The following is a 19,574-nucleotide window of genomic DNA, read 5'->3' as shown; positions in this document are numbered from 1 at the left end:
GGAATTGTTTGTTGCCAGATTTTGCCAAAGAAATAAGCCCAACAGAAGCAACTACAGTAGGCTATACTACTTTACATTCACATTTGAAAATAGCAGATCAGCAAGCTCACAATGTGTCACATTGCCACACATTGTGAGCTTGTATATTTGCTATTTAAAAAATATTGAGGGAAAACATTTTTTGAATATTTTTGAAACATTTTAACAACATAAATCTGTGTCGAGGTCCCTGGCACCACATATTTTCAGATGGGGGTCTGCGACTGTGGACAAATATGTTATCTGGGGTCCTTGATATGAAAAGATTTGGGAACCACTGATTTAAAAAATATTAGAAAGTAAGCCAAATAAGCAACTATTATTTTAGAGACACAAATTGCTTATTATAAGCAGACATGGCAACCCAGGTACATTCAGAGCCCAGAGCCTAGAACGCCAACTACTGACACTTTAATGCAAGGACAACAGGAAACCAAATTATGTTTTTCAGGCCAGCTTTTTCAGCCTCCGCCTCTTTCAGGATATGAACAGGAAGCCGGGGGCGGGGCCAGGAATAACGTGAATAGAAAGTCGATGGGAGCCATTCCATTCATTTGTCTTGCTGTAATCCCACAGGTGTTTCCAAGTGATCCCCCTTGGGTGGAGTACAGTACAACAGTGAAGGAGGACTGCGTCTTTGTGAATGTGTTTGCTATGGAGATGTCGGATCGGGAGACAGAGGGGAACGCGGAGGAGGAGGTGATCATGGTGGAGGTGGAGGTCAGTGGAGGAGGAGGAGGAGACGACATGAACCGTCACGATTCACATCAGGACTCGGGCATAGAGTCTGGGGAGGACAGCAGATGGAACAACAACAACAACCCGCACGTCCACAAAACTTTCCAGTGGTTGCACTCGGACACTGCTGGATCAGGGTCCATGCTCCCAGAACTTCTGAACAGTGCTGGACACGGTTCCAAGCTCCTAGAACAAGTATTTCCCAAACGTTTTAGCTTGTGACCCAAGATGGACATTAGAGATGCAATTTATGGCTCTTTGAAGTGAGCCAGAGCCATGGATCTCACTTAAAAGACCCGTTCAAAAGACTGGCTCATTGTACATTTACATATTTTTAAGAAGCATTTGTTGAAACATGAATCCACAAGGTGGCACCACATTCCTTTGCTGACAGTTGAGATCACAATTTTGTATACCCTTTTTATAAAACATGTGTGTGTAAATTAAGCTACCGTACCTTGACACCTAGGCAACAATGCTCTTCCCCTTGTTCTATCTTTCTCTCTCTCTCACTCACTCACTGTACAGTGCTCAGTGGAGTAGCAAGGAGGAGCTTTTTTGTTAACCCCCCCCCCCCCCCCCCCCCCAAATGAACGGCTCCCTACTCCGCGAACCGGATCCCATCGTTCGCTTCAAAGAGCCGTTCAAAAGATTCGATTCGTTCGCGAAAGTCGCATCTCTGATGGACATGTGGTGCCTCCCCCAGGTTCCAAACTACCCGAAAGGTACATGAATGAATCACTTGAGCCCTACTTCAAAAGATTACTGATCTACAAGTTCACAACGCATCGTGACACGTTCTCAGCTATTTAAACTTTCAAGTTTTTAAATAATATATATAAACTCCTCAGAGAGTTCGGAAACACTCTTCTTTTGAGCGACCTACAAGCACACACTTGCTGGCAGGTGTGTGCCAGTCACAGATGTGTGACTGCCGTCTGTGCGTGGGTCCTGCAACTTCGACTTCTGTCTGTGGTAACTAATCTTGCCTGTAAATCTCTGGAAGAAAGCCTATTATGGTTCCTCAGTGAAGCAAGGATGAGGAACTGATCTTCTTGGGGTGTTGTCTCCCTGGGACGGCCCCTTCACAGTCTGTCTGTGACTTCACCATTCTCACGGAACTTGGTCCCAAGTTTGGAAATGGGTTATGGGAACCCCAGGGCTGAAACCAAATAATGCTTCCACTCTGCATAACGGAACACCAGCTTCCACTTGCCCTCTTGCACAGACCTTATCCTGAAGGGACAAACTTGCCATCTTTCCATGGGTGCAGCGTTGCTGCTTGGAGCATGCACAAATGCAACAAAGTTGTAGGACCCATGCTCAGGTGCCACCCACACGTTTAGCTACATTGCTCAGTCCAAAAAGGTTATACCTTGTTGTAAAGGTGACTAATCAATGATACAAAATTATATAAAATACAATACCAATTGGTATTGAAGGGAAGAAATAATTGTCCGAAGTTAAGTTTCCAAACTTTCCAATAATTTGATGATAAGAATAAAGACCCTCGCGTATCTCGTAGGACACACACAGAGTCTCCATAGTCCTTTGTGTCTCCATTTGGGAACTGCTGTTGATGGTGCTAGCCGACTCCAATATGTGACTTTGTGTGTATGCCCAAATGTGTGTTTATCCATCTAAAATGAACAGTGCATACTTATCCTTTTCTGATTGGACAATATAATGATGAGTTGTCTTGTCATGTGGGTCTATCATCATCATCAACACCACTCACTTCACATGGGTGTGATTTAATGTTTATTTGTAGTAAGATAGTATATATCTAGAAAGGTATCTAGTGTAGTTGCACTGATGTCTGAAACACTGTAAAAAAAAAGGACTGTTCCTCATGAATTCCGTCTTACCATTTATATTACATATTGTGATGTCACGTAAAGCTTGACCAATCAGAAATCAGAAAAGCGACATAAAAAGTCCATTGAACTCAGTGAACTTTTGGAGTTACAGAAAAGTTTACAGGAAAAAAATGGTTACTCTAGGTGAAATAAAGCTGGACAAGAACAATAGTCTGGTTATAGACATAAGACAGTGACAAAATAATAAAGATTATACCTTGTCCTGTAGTGATCTCTGCCATGGCTCTGTAGCTACCTACACCAATGGTTATTTTTGTATATTTTAGAACTGTGCTTTTCAGTGTTGGTGGGCACAAGTGTTTGTGGTGAAGTCAAATTCTCACAGCACACCAGTATTCATATCGTCGTTGTCGGGTGGAAAAGGTCCAAAACCTTCCTTTTTTGTTATTATTTAAAAAACTTTTAAATAGTGAAAATAGCTACAAGCATGATGCGAGGCGTTGTGTGCTTGTAGGTCTCTTTTCACTACTTTTGCGTGACACTTTTGTATGATGAAGCAGGGTTTTCATTAATAAATAACACACATTTGAAACTTGGAGATAGAAGGTTTCTGCCCGACAGTGACGATAAATCATATCTGTGCAAAATAGCCGTTTTATAGACGTTGTTGTCACGTCTTATTCTCTGTACACATGTATTTTTATTTACTAATGCCAAATAAAATGTGTCAAACTATATTTCTCTAGAAAAGTAATTTGAGAATTGATTTGAAACTTTGCCAAATTACATCAGAGCAGCAACAAAACTTGAGACAACCAGGTTTAGAGCAGTGTTAATTTTAACAGCAAATTTTTTGAGTAATTTGAAAAGTTTTCTTTTTGACTAAATATCATTTTATGTTTGGTAAATTGGAGCCCATTCACATTAACATTATAAGAGAGCTGTCGCTAGAATCTAGAGTCTAGATGTGTGTAAATGGTTTAGTAAGTAAACCCATGGTCTGGAAAATGTGTCAATCTTGTGCAAATAATAGCAGGAACTAGAAACATTTCATGATGTTAAACTATGATGTTAAACAAGCTGAGAACCCCTTGACGTTATACATACTGTGTAGATGTATCTTCTTTATTTTGCTCTCATTACCAGAGTAATACATTTAACTTAACTGCAAAGAATAATCTCTCCATGTTTTGTGTCTGTCTCCAAAGTAGGCCTACGTATCAAATGAGGAGTACATTTTTTAAATTTTAAACATTTTAAATCTGGTCTCAGTCTTGACTCGGACTCGACCCCCTCCCACACTCGGTCTTGACTCGAACTCGCTCCCCTTGGACTTGGTCTTGACTTGGACTCGCTTTAGATGGACGCGGGCCTTCAACACTAAAAGACTATGATGACTAAACTAAAAATCAAAATGTGTCTGTCAAATGTAACACTGTTTAGAAGTGACCCCAGCTAAACAGAAGATGGCAGTAGTGCAACGGTGGGATACTATATACCATCATAAAACTCTCCAAGAAGAACTGCTCAGGATTGGGAAACACAGGAAGTGATGGGGGAGTGTTTATGTGTCCATTTTCGGGAACTTACAGTATGACTAATGGCAACTTGTTCGTGCACAGTCCACAGAGATGACTCATATCCATCTATTGTGTCTCTGTGAGAATAATTTTATAGTTTAGTTCCACCTATAATACATGGAGTTTAATTGTAATGTTCCTCTGCCTCCTACACCGTCTGAGATGTAATACTTCACATCATGTGGTGTGTTTTGCTGTGGATAGGCCTATATGTCATTACGGCTCAAGGTAAAGTATAACTTTTGTTTCGTTTTTGAATAGCTTGATGCTATAGTTAGCTAAGCTACAATGACATTAGGATGCATTAAACAAAATAAGTAAACATGAATAGACACAGTTACAGTTAAGGGTGTGTGGAAAGGGTCCAAAACTATTCATTTGAGGGACAGAAGTACCGCTTGTAAGTTGTGACGGACAATGTGGTGTTGGGAGGGGGGGGGGGGGGGGGGGGCACAAGCTCACACTGCATTGTGAGCTTGTAGATCTGCAAAAGATTTTTATACATTTGAAAACTCGAAATGGGACATTCTGCATAATGAGTACTTTTACTTTTGGTACTTTAAGTACATTTTCATGCCAATGCTTTTGTACTTTTACTCAAGTACATTTTGAATTATTGTACTATTAAAACTTAAAAATAAATGTTCTATATTGCTGTATCTATAATTTTACTGAAGTAAAGAAATTTACTTTTTCTAACACTGGAAAGCAGACCTTTCCCAGATGACCTCAGAGGTCAGGATGATATGTACAACATCAGAAATGTCTTAGCTTTAAAAGTGTTTCAGATTATTATTATTCTTACAACCAGCTGTAGCCCCATGGCCAGAATGTCTTGTTGTATTGCATACATTACATGTAATGCAAGATAATACATGTGTAATACAGGAATACGTGAAATGTACTTTAGCCATTCTATGGCTAAAGTTAACCAGCTGTATTTTGTTTAAAAGAGGAGAAAACCTAACTTTAATTGTTAAAGCGCCTGACGTTTTAACAAAGTTGTTAAAGTGTGTGTGTGTGTGTGTGTGTGTGTGTGTGTGTGTGTGTGTGTGTGTGTGTGTTTGCGTGCATCTGTGAGTGTAACTCCTATATTGACCTATAGCCTGTAATGTAAAATCACTTTTTATGAGCAGATGCTGTCCTATTCTGACTGATGTTGGTCTGTGTCTTAGTGCATTCAGAGGAGCTGCCATCCCCACAAGATGTCTACGTCAACAACTCCTTACTGACGTGGGCTCCTGCACATCAACACAATGATGTCACCTACACTGTTCAATACTGGAGGTACGTACCCAACTACCGTTGGGTAGGCCTACAGTACAGTACACTACACTACACGGCAGTGGTGGAAAAAGTTGTCACATTCTTTTCTGTAAAAGTACCAATACTGCAATGTAGAAATACTCTGATACAAGTAAAAGTCCGGAATTCAAGATGTACTTTAGCAAAAGTACAAAAGTATTGGCATTCAAATGTACCAATAGTATCAAAAGTATAAACTACTGATTATACAGAATGTCCCATTTCATGTTTTCAAATGTATACAAATCTTTTGAAAATAGCTGATCTACAAGCTCACAATGTGTCGCATCGCAACACATTGTGAGCTTGTAGATCAGCTATTTTCAAATGGCCGAAACCACTCACTCCACGGCTATGCCGCTCCGAGATGTGGTTACTAGTCACTCCATGCCCGGGGGTAGTTGTATCCGTTGTATCCAAAAAGAAATGGTCCTATACCCTTTTCTTGCATCTCTACTTTAAAAACGCTCACTTTGTCAGCCCAGTCTGTATTTTTTGTCAGCCTGTTGCCATTTCTCGCGGGGAAATCTCGCGACACGCTCCCATTTGTCGCTTGAGATTAATGGCGAGTCACGTGGTTGCTTCCGTAACATTTCACTGGGAAAACACAGACTGGGCTGACAAAGTGAGCGTTTTAAAAGTATTGTTTCAACACAAGGCTTGGATTACCCTTTCCGCTAAAAAAGTAGAGATGCAAGAGACGGGTACAGGACCATTGCTTTTTGGATACAACGCTTGGTGACAGTATAAGAGCGGTTGAAAACCTGGTGAACTACCCCCGGCGACGCCTCATTTGGGCATTGAGTGACTAGGAACCACATCTCGGAGTGGCATAGCCATGGAGTGAGTGGTTCCGAAAGGAGCTAGTTTTGTAATAATAATTGCGATCTACAAAGTAACTAGTAACTAAAGTGTTCAAATAATTGTAGTGGAGTAAAAGTACAATATTTGGATCCGAGATGCACTGGAGTAAAAGTATTGGAAACTGAAAATACTCAAGGAAAGTACAAATAACTCAAAAGTGTACTTAAGTACAGTACTTAAGTAAATGTCGTGTTGCAATACATTGAAATACACAGGGCCACAATATTGGCTAATTTATTATGCTCTGTCGCATGACAGAGTCATTTGCAGACGTGTCTGTTCTTGTTAGCAAGCTACTGTACACTGTTGGGTAGTGGTGTCAAAAAGAATCGATTCAGCAATGCATCGCGATTCGGCCGTGCACGATTCTGCATCGATGCAGCAACGTGTCATAATCCATTATGGCCTGTACCATTTTATATTTTTTATTTTCTTTAATGTTAAGCCATTTATGTCAAGGAGACAGGAGAGTGATTGACAATGATTACACAACAGTTTCTAAATTAAAAAAGGCGTTCCGTATATCTGACTGCTAGTATTTTCTGCGATGTTGTGCAGTAATATAGAAAAGTGTGATGCATCGTGACGCATCGTAGAATCTTTGGTACAGTATATCCCAATATCAGGGTGGACACTCTCACAAGGCTACTGAGCTGGAGCATTTTTACTGTGTTGTTCTTAGTTTAGTTGAATTTATTCATGATTAATGTTTGTTTTTCATTCTCAGTTCTGACTCTAAAATGTGGAAGGATGTCCAGTCCTGTGTTAAGACAGTGCTGACTTCCTGTGATGTTGCAAGAATCCAGAAAGCAGCAAAGTATGGCTGTGTGGAGCTGAGGGTGCAAGCACACACACACCACCTGACCTCCACACCTGTTGAGGCCTGCACCACAAAAGGTGTGTGTGTGTGTGTGTGTGTGTGTGTGTGTGTGCGTGTGTGCGTGTGTGCGTGTGTGTGTGTGTGTGTGTGTGTGCGCGCGTGTGCATGCGTGCGTGTGCATGCTGACAGCAGTAAAACGTTTTAGTTTAGTTTTAAGATTTTAGTTGACTAAATCTGTAGTCTATTTTGTCGACCCAAAAATATTTTGTCAGGCTTGGTGGTGTCGTAATGCCTGATTTTACACTTGGTTGCATGTTGAAAATAGCCGATCTACAAGCCCACAACGCGTCGCAGCACGTTGTAGATCTGCTGTTTTCAAAGAATAACACCGGAACGCAACCAAACATAAAATGACTTTTTGTCTTTTAATTCTACTGGATCTCGTCTCCACTAGTCCCCCAACATTTCCGTCTAGTTTGTATTTGTTGACGAAATTACGTTATAGCTTTGTTTTTGGAGCTGTGTGAAGCACAGGCTCCCTATACGTGGCCGTGTGGGTCTGTCTGTCTGTGTGTCTGTCTGTGTGTCTGTATGTAGCCTGAACTTCCTAAACTTCGGCACGCCACTAGTCCCACAGTTTTGCCACCACACACTCGCGCCATATGTCAAATCGACCGGCTTACTCGGGAATCGTGGGCTATTACTTTTCTAAGAGAAAGGTTCTATAGTTTAATTGATATTAATTTATTAGTGAATTAATTTTCCCCATTGACTTATAATGGGAATCGCAAAAACTCACATTCAATTATTTGTCTCTCGCAAACCATAGGGGCTAGAGTTTCAAGACTTGGAGGGGAGGTTCATAATGATTTTAAGGATTAAATAAAAAATAATTGTGTCATTTGGCCGCATGGTGGCGCCATAACACCCCACTTTACGTTTTGGCCTGTAACTCTTGAATCGTAGGTCGGAAAATTAAAAAATTTTTTTCCCTGGATTCCTTGGGTCATGACGCATCTCCCCATGGCCACGCCCATTTGCGCCATGATAGATTTTCCGCCATCTTGAATTTTCTCCAAAACACACTTTTTGCTCCTTTTCCTACATATTTTCTTCAAATGTCACAAAAATCGGTACACATGATCCACACACACACACACACACACACACACACACACACACAGCTCCACTTCACACGGGTGTGATTTTTAGTTTTTTTTTTGTCAGTGAAATAGGTAGTCGACGAAACATCGTCATAGTTTTAGTCGAAGAAATTAACACTGGTGTGTATCTACAGTATGTATAACCTTCTCAATGAATTGCACTCTCCTTATATTCTCCTCCAGGTGACTCCTGTGGCCCATCTGTTGATTTAAGTGCTCAGCCTGGCAGCTTGTCTGTAACTCTGAACAGTAAACACACACTGTTGTGGGCTCACAGATTTGCTAAATACAGAGTTCATTATGGTCAGGAAGGTTGGCCACTAGAGGTGAGACACCTAACAGCTTTATTCAAAAGAATGTTCTTACCTTTTTCATAGTCCGAGGTGAAGGGTGATCACCTCAACTTTTAGGTGATAAGCTATCACCTAAAAATTAGATAACAAGTGGAGGCCATCATAGTCACAGTGAATTCACCGTGACTACGATGCCTCTGTGCCTCTGAAACCATGGGGCACACTGATTGGTCTAGATCGACCAATCAGTGAACAGGGTGATGGGGAGATATCTGAAGGTAAAAATAGAGGAGAGATGTCGGGGTTCGCGGTGATAGCCCTTCACCGTGATGAATGATGTAATGTTGTAGTTTTCTGACTTTAAAAGACTACACCGCGGTGATGGCTTATCACCCTAGACTGTGTCCACAGAAATCATTTCATGAGCAGAGGAGTGCTTTTGCATATCATATCAGCAGTGTTATTTTGACAGCAAATTTGATTTAGTTTTAGTCATAGTCTTTTGCTGGCAGCTCAAGAAAATGCTTTCTGTGGACACAGTCCAGGTCTAATACCTGTTGTTTAGCTAACAGCTGAGTAGCACTGCAGTCGATCTACAGTCAGTAAGACATGCATTAAAGTTCTCAGTCTCAACAACTGATTTCAGTCTTTTGGATTCCATAGAGGCCAGCATGTGTTCTATGAAAGCATGTTGTGCTGTGACGTATTGGGAGCTTGTAGATGTATTGGCTAGTAGTTTGTCAACCAACTAGCCAATTACAACTGGACCGTCCCTGAGTTACAGCATCTGGTGTATGTATAAATTAAAATGTGCCTGCACAAAGGAAATCAACAACTTATCCTGTGTTTCTTAAACCAAATGACAGTTGATCCTGTGTGCACCACAGTCGAATTCTTTACAGTGATGTGAAATCAATTGAAAGTAATTGCTGACACACCAGACCTCTTAAGTCCACTTAAGTCCTCAGACCAATGTAATACCAAACTAATATACAATATTAAAAATATACATAGAACTGCTTGAGCAGGCTTCCCAAATAAATTCTATGTATGGACAACAAAACACTGATTATGGTTGCTTGCATTATGATGCAAGTTGGTTTGGATAATGTCTTAAAATGTCTACATGTGTCAAATCAAAATCAATGAACAGGATCTAATGTTCATCTTCTGTCCATACAGGAATATAAAATACATGATCCAGACTCCAGATCCTCAGTGATTATCAAAGAGCTGGAGGAGGGAAAGAAGCTGGAGGAGGGAAAGAGCTACTGCGTGTATGTCCAGATTGTTTTATACGATAGGGTAGACGTCGGTCCTCGCAGCTGTCTAAAGTGTGAGGTCATACCAGTGTCAGGTAAGCTCAGATTAGAGCCATATGAAATCAGTTCGATTGGTATTCCAAAATTCTATTTCTTCCTGTTATTATATACAATGGGGAAATAAGTATTAGATACACTGCCGATTTAGCAGGTTTTCCCACTTCCAAAGAATGGAGAGGTCTGCATTTTTTATCGTATGTATACTTCAACTATGAGAGACAGAATCTAAAAAGAAATTCCAGGAAATCACATTGTATGATTTTTAAATAATCAATTTGCATTTCATTGCAAGAAATAAGTATTAGACACGCCTACCAATCAGCAAGAATTCTGGCTCTCACAGAACTGTCAAATATTTTTTAAGCAGTCCTCCTATTCTACACTCATTACCTGTATTAATTCATCCTATTGACCCACGTTTTACGTTGTTACCTGTATAAAAGACACACTCAATCAATCAGACTCCAACTTTTCCACTAGGGCAAGACCAAAGAGCTGTCTAAGGACCCAGGGAAGAAAATGGTAGACCTGCACAAGGCCGGGATGGGCTACAGGACAATAGGAAAACGGCTTAGTGAGAAAGCAACAACTGTAGGCACAATTATTGGAGAATAGAAGAAGCTCAAGATGTCTATCAAGCTCCCTCTGTCTGGGGCTCCATGTAAGATCTCCCCTCGTGGGGTATCAATGATCATGAGAAAGATGAGGGATCAGACCAGAACTACTCGGGAGGACCTGGCCAATGACCTGAAGAGAGCTGGGACCACAGTCTGAAAGATTACCATACCATTAGTAAGATACTACACCATGTTGCCGCCATTGATTAAAATCTTGCAGTGGAGCGCAGTAAGGATACATGGCCCCATCCATCCTCACCTCAATACGGTATCTTACTAATGGTAATCTTTCAGACTGTGGTCCCAGCTCTCTCCAGGTCATTGTCCAGGTCCTCCCGAGTAGTTCTGGTCTGATCCCTCATCTTCTCATGATCATTGATCCCCACGAGGTGAGATCTTACATGGAGCCCCAGACAGAGGGAGCTTGATAGACATCTTGAGCTTCTTCTATTCTCCAATAATTGTGCCTACAGTTGTTGCTTTTTGTTGCCTATTGTCCTGTAGCCCATCACAGCCTTTTTGCAGGTCTACCATTTTTTTCCCTGGGTCCTTAGACAGCTTTTTGGTCTTGCCCTAGTGGAAAAGTTGGAGTCTGATTGATTGAGTGTGTGAACAGGGGTCTTTTATACAGGTAACAACGTAAAACGTGGGTCAATAGGATGAATTAATACAGGTAATGAGTGTAGAATAGGAGGACTGCTTAAAAAATATTTGATAGTTCTGTGAGAGCCAGAATTCTTGCTGATTGGTAGGCACGTCTAATACTTATTTCTTGCAATGAAATGCAAATTGATTATTTAAAAATCATACAATGTGATTTCCTGGAATTTCTTTTTAGATTCTGTCTCTCATAGTTGAAGTATACATACGATAAAAATTGCAGACCTCTCCATTCTTTGGAAGTGGGAAAATCTGCTAAATCGGCAGTGTATCTAATACTTATTTCCCCCATTGTGTATATATATATATATATTTTTTTTTAGGTTTGTTTGTACAATTTCTAATGTTAAGTTAAAACCCTTCTTGTGCCGATCCGGCTTTTTTTTTCAATACAATACAATATTTGTTTTGCTATTTTACTTACCCTGAGCTGCTTGTAGAGATGTGGGTGGTCCTGCCTCGTCCTACGCTTTCCAACAACCGATTCTAGATGGTCCGACGATTTATTCCATTGAAAATGGTTTAGAATAAAGTTTAGAGCCCCCCCAAAAAAACTCAATCTATACTGTCGGCGGCGCGACGTATTCCGGGGTGCCGATCCCGGACTAGTCCGGCTTTTTTAATAAAATGAATTAATTAATCGGAGGCCTCAGCGAAGCCTCCGTCTAAATTTTGATCCAGGCCGCCGACCGAGGTCCCTTTCCACCGGCCCGTAATCGGGTAACGCCGCCGCATCGCGCGGCTGCCTAATCCAATACATTCTCACATCTTTAGAGAGCATTTTCTCTGAACTGTGTTCCTATGGTAGCAGAAAAGTTTTATTTACGGCTAAATCGCCGCAAATCGGGCTTCTAAAATGAGTGATAGCCTATAGCCATCTGTTGGCTCTCTTCCTCCGGGTGATTTTCATTCCACTGGTCACCGTGTTATGAAACGCCACTGCTTCGTGGGTGCCTGTATGTAACAGCGGTCGGCTATGAGATTATCTCTGGCACTCTGGCGCACTCTTGTGGCCCCGGCACAGTATGAGTTAATGGAATCAGTATTTTTCTTTTTCTTTTTTTAGCAAAATGGCCTTTTTGAGCCTATCTAAGATTCAACCTGCTTCGGACAGGCAGTGACAGTGGTTCTCAACCTGTGGGTCGGGACCCTCAGGGGGGTCCCCACATGATTTCGGGGTGACAGATGACAGTGAAGTGACATTTCAAGGACTTTTAGACCTATTTAATACCTAAAAAAAAAGAGAGAGGAGTCATTTCACTGCATTTCTTCATCGTAATTCTTCAAGTATTGCCACATACTGTACAGCTTCCTTTTTCTTTTTGAACAGGGTTCTCATGTGAAAATAATTTAAAACATGTATCATAAAACAAGGTCCATGTCATGGAAAAGTACAGATCGATGAGAGAGAGAGAAAATACTAAACTAAACAACTTAAGCTGTACGGCCTACATCTATCAGGCATTGCAGGGAAGCAAATCGGTCCTAAGTAGCCAAGTTCCTTTCTAGCTGTTTAGACATGCTTTAGCTGCACGGGAACGCTGACAACACATTCCTGCGTCAAGTGCAGGCCTGTACCCAGACAATAGATTGCATCTCAATGACTTCCGTTTTTATAGCTCTGTGTCGCAAGATTGTCAAGAGAACTACCAAGTAGTTCTCAAATTCTGCCCGAACCGGACCTTCCACGACCCAACGATTTCGGCCAGGGGCGGGCGGGCCTAAAATGTATGCTAATTTGTCGCTCCTAATTAGGAGCCTCGAGCTCCATAGGGGGAAATATATAGGCTATATTTATGTACAACTAAACACGTGAAGTTGCCATTTCGCCAACTATGTTCGTTCTCTGTGCTATAAAATATGTCTGTTGGTTTGTTTACTGTTGAGTGAAAAAACAATGTTGCACATTAAGCTGATCATCTGGGGACCTCCCAAAATAATTGCAGAAATAATAATGTTGATAACCACTGTCCTAAACTGTCCACAGGTAGGCCAAATGGCCAAAAAAAAAGCGATTAATTGCAATTAAAATGATTAATCACGATTAAAATGACGGTGAGTTAATTGTGATTAAATGAGTTATCTCGGACAGTCCTAATTAAAATCTTATTCTGATTCAGATGCATGCCTGTATTCAGGCTTGTCGCAATTATTAGAGATGATCACAATTCATTTTGTATAATCATCATAATTGTTTGTTGAAAAATGTCATTTTCAAACATAAAAAAATAGATCTACAAGCTCAAAGTGACACGTTGTAAGCTTGTATATCAGTGATTCACAAAAAAAATAAAAACATTTTGTCCCAGTAATTTCTATTTCTAATTTCTATCTTGTGCAATTTGTGATTATGATGACTGAAAAGCAAATTTAAATTGTATTCTATTCCAATGTTCAACGCCAAAAACACAATTAAATCGTTATTAGCACTTATTCGTGTGGCAATTAATCGTCAAATTAAAATGTGTAATTGTGACAGCCCTACCCGTATTGTTCATGTGCGCACGCATGCACCTTTATGTGTGTTTATAATATATGTATGTGTGTGTTTGTGTGCTTTTTACTAGATGAAACGCTGCTGCAGGTTAAGATAATCGTAGCCGTGTCAGTTGGGATCGTGGTGGTGGTAGTGTTGGTGGGCATAGCGTATTTCCTGCTGAACCAGCCGAAGTGGACCAACAGAATCAAACAGTGGTTCAAACGTGAACCCACACCACAGGTAGCTTCAATAATACAATACCATACACACACACACACACACACACACACACACACACACACACACTCATACAACCAGATTGTGTAGATGGTTTGATTAAAATATCTAAAAATAGAGGGTTTGTGGAACAGAAATGAGTAGTGAACGACGATCAAAAACTGATAATATACATACATTTCTTTTGGCATCTAATAAAGACAGTAAAACACATAAGTAAAAACATCAAGCAGGCAGTTGGCTGGTAGTTTCTTTCCCCTCAAACTAACACATCTAGCCTACAAGTTAGAAACCAGTTTTTGTGCAAGATCCATGTGTCTTTCCATAAACTCATGGACATAGAAAACTGTCCTGATCAGTGTTCTAAACTACAGATGACAGACCAAAAAAAATAAAGATGTGTACAAAACAAATGTTAGTGTAGTAGCATCAATTAAAGGGAAAGAGAGAGTATTCTTTGGAAATCTAGCAAAGTAAACGTATTTCAGTTTAAGAGTAAATCATCATGTAAGATGCTCAGCAATATTTTGGCATGAACAATAAATATCCTGTTAGTAAATAACAAATGTCTCCATCAAACGAAACGTGTACCAAAGGGACCCAGGTGGGCATCAGGAATGCCAAGGACTTCCAACGTAAACAAAGCCGTAAAAGGTCTTATTTGGGATGTTCCTTTTTGGGCAGGATGTTTAACCGGCCTGTGCTGCACTGCATATGTGTGTGTTGTCTGTACTTGTCATGTTACTCATGTTTGTCTAAATAAATGAGTCAATCAAAAGTCACCAGATTAGCACACGTCCGGTGGTTTACGATGGGGTGGCACCACGCCACACATGGTCATAATGTGCCAAAGCAAACTTTACATGGTGGGAACCAGTGGACAAGCAAGTTCTGATGCCAGGAAAGTTGTGTAACTACCAGTAAATTGCACATACCTGAATCCCTAAGGACCAGGATAAGGCCAGATGGCCCTGACATGGCAAAAGTCTACTGTTAAGCACACACAAGAACATACAGGTTTCAAAAGACAATTGAAGAGGCATCTAGAAACCCAAATATTGTAAGGTACAATCTGCAGACACGTTCTATGGCAATAACACATGCTTTAATAGAATTGAAGGTAGGAATTTATAATATTATTTAGATATAATTATTTTCTTTCTTTAGTTTTTCTCTTACCAAGGAAATGAGAAAACAGAAAAAGTTAGTTGATGGATGATATGAAAGTCACGGTTCGAAGGATGTCATGTTTTGTGTGGACCCCAGGAAGATTAGCATTAGTGTATCACACTTGCACCTATGTCTCTGTAGACTTAACCTCTGCATTGCATAAAGCTTGAGATTCAACACCTATCTAATGTCTCTTGATTAAATTTAGGCCTAGAATTATTGAATGCTTTAGCTATCAGTGCCGCGCTGTGAGCTTGTAGATCTGCTATTTTTTGAAAAAACGTGATATATATATATATTATTATTATTATTTATTTATTTTATTATTTATTTTTTTGGGGGGGGGGGCAAGTCTTTGAATATATCTTTTTGAAAGCGAACATTTGTAACTCAAATATTTGCTTCTGGGGGGTCCCTGATACAATATTTTGAAATGGGGGGGATCCCTGGAACAACATATTTTGAGATGGGGGTCCGTGGCCAAATACGTGTAGTTTTGGGGGTCCTTGGCATGAAACATTTTGAGAACCACTGACAGAAACATAGTTAAAAAAAAAAACCTTAGAAGGATTTAGAAGACACTTATAGAATCGGGTCAAAATAGATTTTCACGAATTTTCACGATTTTTCAAAAATAGCAGATCTACAAGCTCACAGTGTGAGCTTGTATATCTGTTATTTTTTTATATTTAAAGCATAAAATATTGCGTAATAATGTGTTCAGGCCTAAATGGGTTAATTCTCTGAAATCCACAACATTTGCCCCAGAATAGGGACGCTAGGGTTCACGTGATTACAAAAATAATAATCCATTAAGACACTCGATATCTAATATCCATAAAAAAGAAAACACACATCTGAATGAAGGAATTTTTCTCTTCCCTGTCCTGTAGTGTCTCTGTCCACTCCCAGACCACCAATACCCGCTGATCGCCCCCACCCCTCTGACGGACCAGTGTGACTGCATCTCCGTCCAGGAAACCTGAGGTCAATTTCTGTTCAAGATCCTGAACATTTACTATAAGCCATAAATTGGTTCGGCCTGCCAGTCCTAAAACATTTCGACCACAGACCGATGGTGGCATATCAGGGATTACCACGCTTGTTTTGTTGTGTTTTTCTCCAGTTTCTCCTTAGCCATTGGCCAAAAACTATAACAAGAACAAAGCAGTTGTCCTGTGGAAGGTGTCACCATGTCTTAACACATGGATTCACCAGCCGGTTTCCTTTCATCTGACAGTGAGGAGTTGAACTGGGAGAGTGTAACACATGTGCTTATAGAGGTTCACTACTAAGTGACTCCCCACTGAACAGGCACATGGAACAACCTGCAGGAGTTGCTGCCTCACCGAGCGCTTTACTAGTGTGAACACTGCCTATTGTCTTTGTTGGGGTGTCCGGCCAATCAGGGTTTGCACGTGGAACAGACCATATGGATCTGATGTTTGGGCATATATTTTTTAATGTGCCAAACGTTTTGTCTGTGCATTTTTCAGGGCACATGCAAACTGAGCCAACATATATCCGTGTGAGAAATGATTATTATCGCTTGATATCAATTTATTTGTCCATATCGCCCAGCCCTACAATTGTTCCTAAAATAATTGAGAAGTAATATTTTCTTCTGACACTACATAGTGAATTCTACTCCCAACTTCTTGGAATTGGTTTTTGCTTGATTAGAACATTTACAGGTTAACCTGTAATTTTTTAAATAATATAGTTTGTTGATTACTTTTGAAGCACTAAAGGTCTTTTTAGGTCTTTTAGCCCCTGCAGGGCAACCAGACTATAGTACTTGTTCGACTTTATTCCATCCATCCATCTCTCCCCTCCTAGATAAACTTTTTTTATTCCACAGTTTTAAACTAGACTAAACTTTAAAGGAGTAGTTCACCCCCAAAATGACTTTTTTTCTATCAATTACTCACCCCATGGAGACAAGTTCAATAATATTTTTTTGTATTTGTCGCATTCCGAAGCCAATAATTTGAGGAGACTGTTTGTAGGCCCATTGATTCCGGATGGAGACCCAAATGCATTTGGGTCGTCATCCGGAATCAGTGGGCGCGCATTTCTAATAATCACATTTTTGGCTTAGGAATGCGACAAAAACTAAATATTATTGAACTCAAGTCTCCATGGAGTGAGTAATCGATAGAAAAAAAGTCATTTTAGGGGTGAACTTCTGCCTTAACTTGCCAACTAGCCATTCAGTCTCTGGCTGGGAATATATACTTCTTAAGTATAATACTTATTTCTCTCTGTTGCTGGGTTAGACAGCCAGCATGGCACCATACAGTATAGCCTATACTTTAAAACAAGCATTGCATTAACATTTAGATTTTAGCAGTAAAAAAATATATATATGCGCATACATTTATTATTGGTTCATTTGCATTATTTACGCACTGTTTGCACACTATTTGCTATGTATGTTTTTTGTTTGACTGCTACTCGCCTTGGCCTTTCTACTGTAAATACCATTTATTTTTATTTTACGACATTTTATGATTTTTTCTTCATAGCACTGAGTTTTATGTCTGTCATTCAGTGTTATTTGACTTAAAAAAGGACCCATAAAGCTTTCTTGTGGCGTTTATCCTTTTAGTTGACCTTGTACCAGTGAACTGCACTATCATGTACCTTTTCCTATGCAAGCTTCTAATAAAGTCTTCAATCAATCAATCAACCCCCCAAGCACATTTAAACATATTTTTTCTTGCTAAAATGTAAGTGAATATAACCTGGTATTTAGATGCCGTTTTCTTCTTTTTCATGTGTCGTTCCACTTCCAAAAGTGTTGCGCTTCACATTCAAAATGTTACGTTCCACTTGCTGTAGTATGTAGTACGTTGGTATGTGGTATCGGGCGCAACCATGTAATTAACTATGGTTACTTCCATATCCGAAGACTTGATTCCCCAAATTATGTATTACATTCAGAGCTTTGGCAATTCATTCTCGATGACTGATTGAATATTAAATGGTTCTAATGTAAGATCATGCCCAAGTTGATAGTGTTTTATTGATAAATTCCACCTTTTTTAATGTGAGTAAATGTGAGTACTTTTTAGTTTTACGTTTGGTACTTGAAGTACATTTTGATGCCAGTGCTTTTGTACTTTTACTCAAGTAACATTTTTAACACAGGCCTTATACCGTATATACCAGTAAGCGACCGTCAGGTCGCATGTAAAATCGTCCTGATGGTGCCGCGAAATGGGACCGATCCATGTTGATGACATAACTCTAGACATACTGTGTAAAGCAGTATCCAAAAATGTTTTTGAAAAAATCGGCCTGATGGAGGCGCTATAGGGGACAGATCCATGTTGATGACATGACTGTAGACATACTGTGTACCAATTTGCATGAATTTAGAGCAAAATCTGTAGGAGTAGTGTCCCAAAATGTGTTTGAAAGAATCGGCCTGATGGTGGCGCTATAGGTGACAGATCCATGTTGATGACATGAGTGTAGTAGTCAAGGGGCCAAAACTGAAAAGTGCTTCAGAAATTACTTTTGCGGCTATGTTTGGGTAGAAGCTGACAACCTTTTTTTTGTGTTAGAAGGTACCCATAGAAGAAGTTTTAAGGTGGTTGACATTTTGAATTTATTTTCTGGTGACTTTTATAAGCCCTTCATAGATACCTATTTCCTCCAGCAAGGGAAATTTAGTATTTTCAGCCCAACCCAGCTGATTCGCTGCGCACAAGGAGCACATGAGCAATTCACCCTTTGTTAGCCTCCTGGTTTGTCCCTGACTGACCAACCAGCAGGCCTTAAAACATAATTTTTGGAGAAATAAAAACATTTAAAAACATGCTGATTCACTATGCTGCCTCTGAGCAGCTCCAATTGATTGAAACAAAGTTTGAAATTAGAATTGAGCACACAGAATAACAATGATAACAATAACAATGAAGCAACTGAATTAACATGGCAGTGGATGGAATGTCCCACTGAATGTCCCACCAAGACACAGCAACCAATGGGTGTGGAGAGGGGCAGGACAATGGGCGGGACTTGACAAAGGGTGAATTAGGGGTTAAGAGTCTTAACCCTAGTTGAAGGGACACATCGACATTGCTACCCTGGCCTGGAATCACACCTGGGACAACCAGGGGCTATGCCGCCCCCAACTCTTTGAGTTTCACTAGTGAGGCACTACTCCTGATCAAGGTCTATTTCTTCATTGTCAGTTTCTTGTCAAATTAGTTTTTGTACCTAGCTGCACAGGCACATCCATATGCTTCACTGCAGTAAATCCCTCTTTTACAACAGAGACGATGCCCTGTACTGCACTGGTTTCCACTTGCTTTGCATCCACAAACTGTAATTTCCAAGCATCTGGCCTGAAGAGGTTCTTAAGTTTAAAGCTGGGGGACCAACCTGCCTTCTACCATGTGCCAGCCACAATTGATTGGTGAGGGTAGCTTTGGATACCCTCGTTGATTGTGGGTC

The 19,574-nt window shown here is 40.3% G+C and overlaps 3 protein-coding genes across 3 annotated transcripts in view; 2 read left to right on the top strand and 1 right to left on the bottom strand.

The window, feature by feature from the left end:
• Window positions 1–1,239, top strand: part of LOC308307628 (interleukin-10 receptor subunit beta-like) — a 10,603-nt gene extending 9,364 nt beyond the window's left edge. Inside the window, exon 7 of the mRNA XM_080752894.1 lies at window positions 616–1,239. Within this exon, the coding sequence (XP_080609020.1) occupies window positions 616–999 (384 nt within the window). The 3' untranslated portion in view covers window positions 1,000–1,239. The remainder of the gene's footprint in view (window positions 1–615) is intronic.
• A 2,951-nt stretch (window positions 1,240–4,190) lies between these two features.
• ifngr2 (interferon gamma receptor 2) lies at window positions 4,191–18,108 on the top strand. Its single transcript, XM_080753628.1, has 7 exons — window positions 4,191–4,405; window positions 5,353–5,464; window positions 7,074–7,243; window positions 8,513–8,655; window positions 9,805–9,979; window positions 13,789–13,940; window positions 16,001–18,108. Exons 1-7 carry the CDS (start codon window positions 4,357–4,359, stop codon window positions 16,091–16,093), a joined length of 894 nt encoding a protein of 297 aa, XP_080609754.1. The 5' UTR covers window positions 4,191–4,356; the 3' UTR covers window positions 16,094–18,108.
• The window catches only part of LOC308308251 (transmembrane protein 50B), a 36,121-nt gene continuing 32,368 nt past the window's right edge, over window positions 15,822–19,574 (bottom strand). The window contains exon 8 of the transcript XR_013963264.1: window positions 15,822–15,848. The gene's annotated coding sequence lies outside the window, so the exon portion shown is untranslated. The remainder of the gene's footprint in view (window positions 15,849–19,574) is intronic.

This window comes from Nannobrachium achirus, assembly GCF_963921795.1.
Source record: "Nannobrachium achirus genome assembly, chromosome: 22".
NCBI lineage: Eukaryota > Metazoa > Chordata > Actinopteri > Myctophiformes > Myctophidae > Nannobrachium > Nannobrachium achirus.
The sequence above is the reverse complement of the archived record's forward strand: the minus strand, read 5'-3'. Positions and strand labels throughout refer to the sequence as shown.

Coding starts and splice junctions, on each gene's coding strand:
- ifngr2 (XM_080753628.1), top strand. CDS start 4,357: ATGTGGTGTGTTTTGCTGTGGATAGGCCTATATGTCATTACGGCTCAA. Junction 5,465..7,073: donor TACACTGTTCAATACTGGAG/GTACGTACCCAA, acceptor TTTCATTCTCAG/TTCTGACTCTAAAATGTGGA. Junction 13,941..16,000: donor AACGTGAACCCACACCACAG/GTAGCTTCAATA, acceptor CCTGTCCTGTAG/TGTCTCTGTCCACTCCCAGA.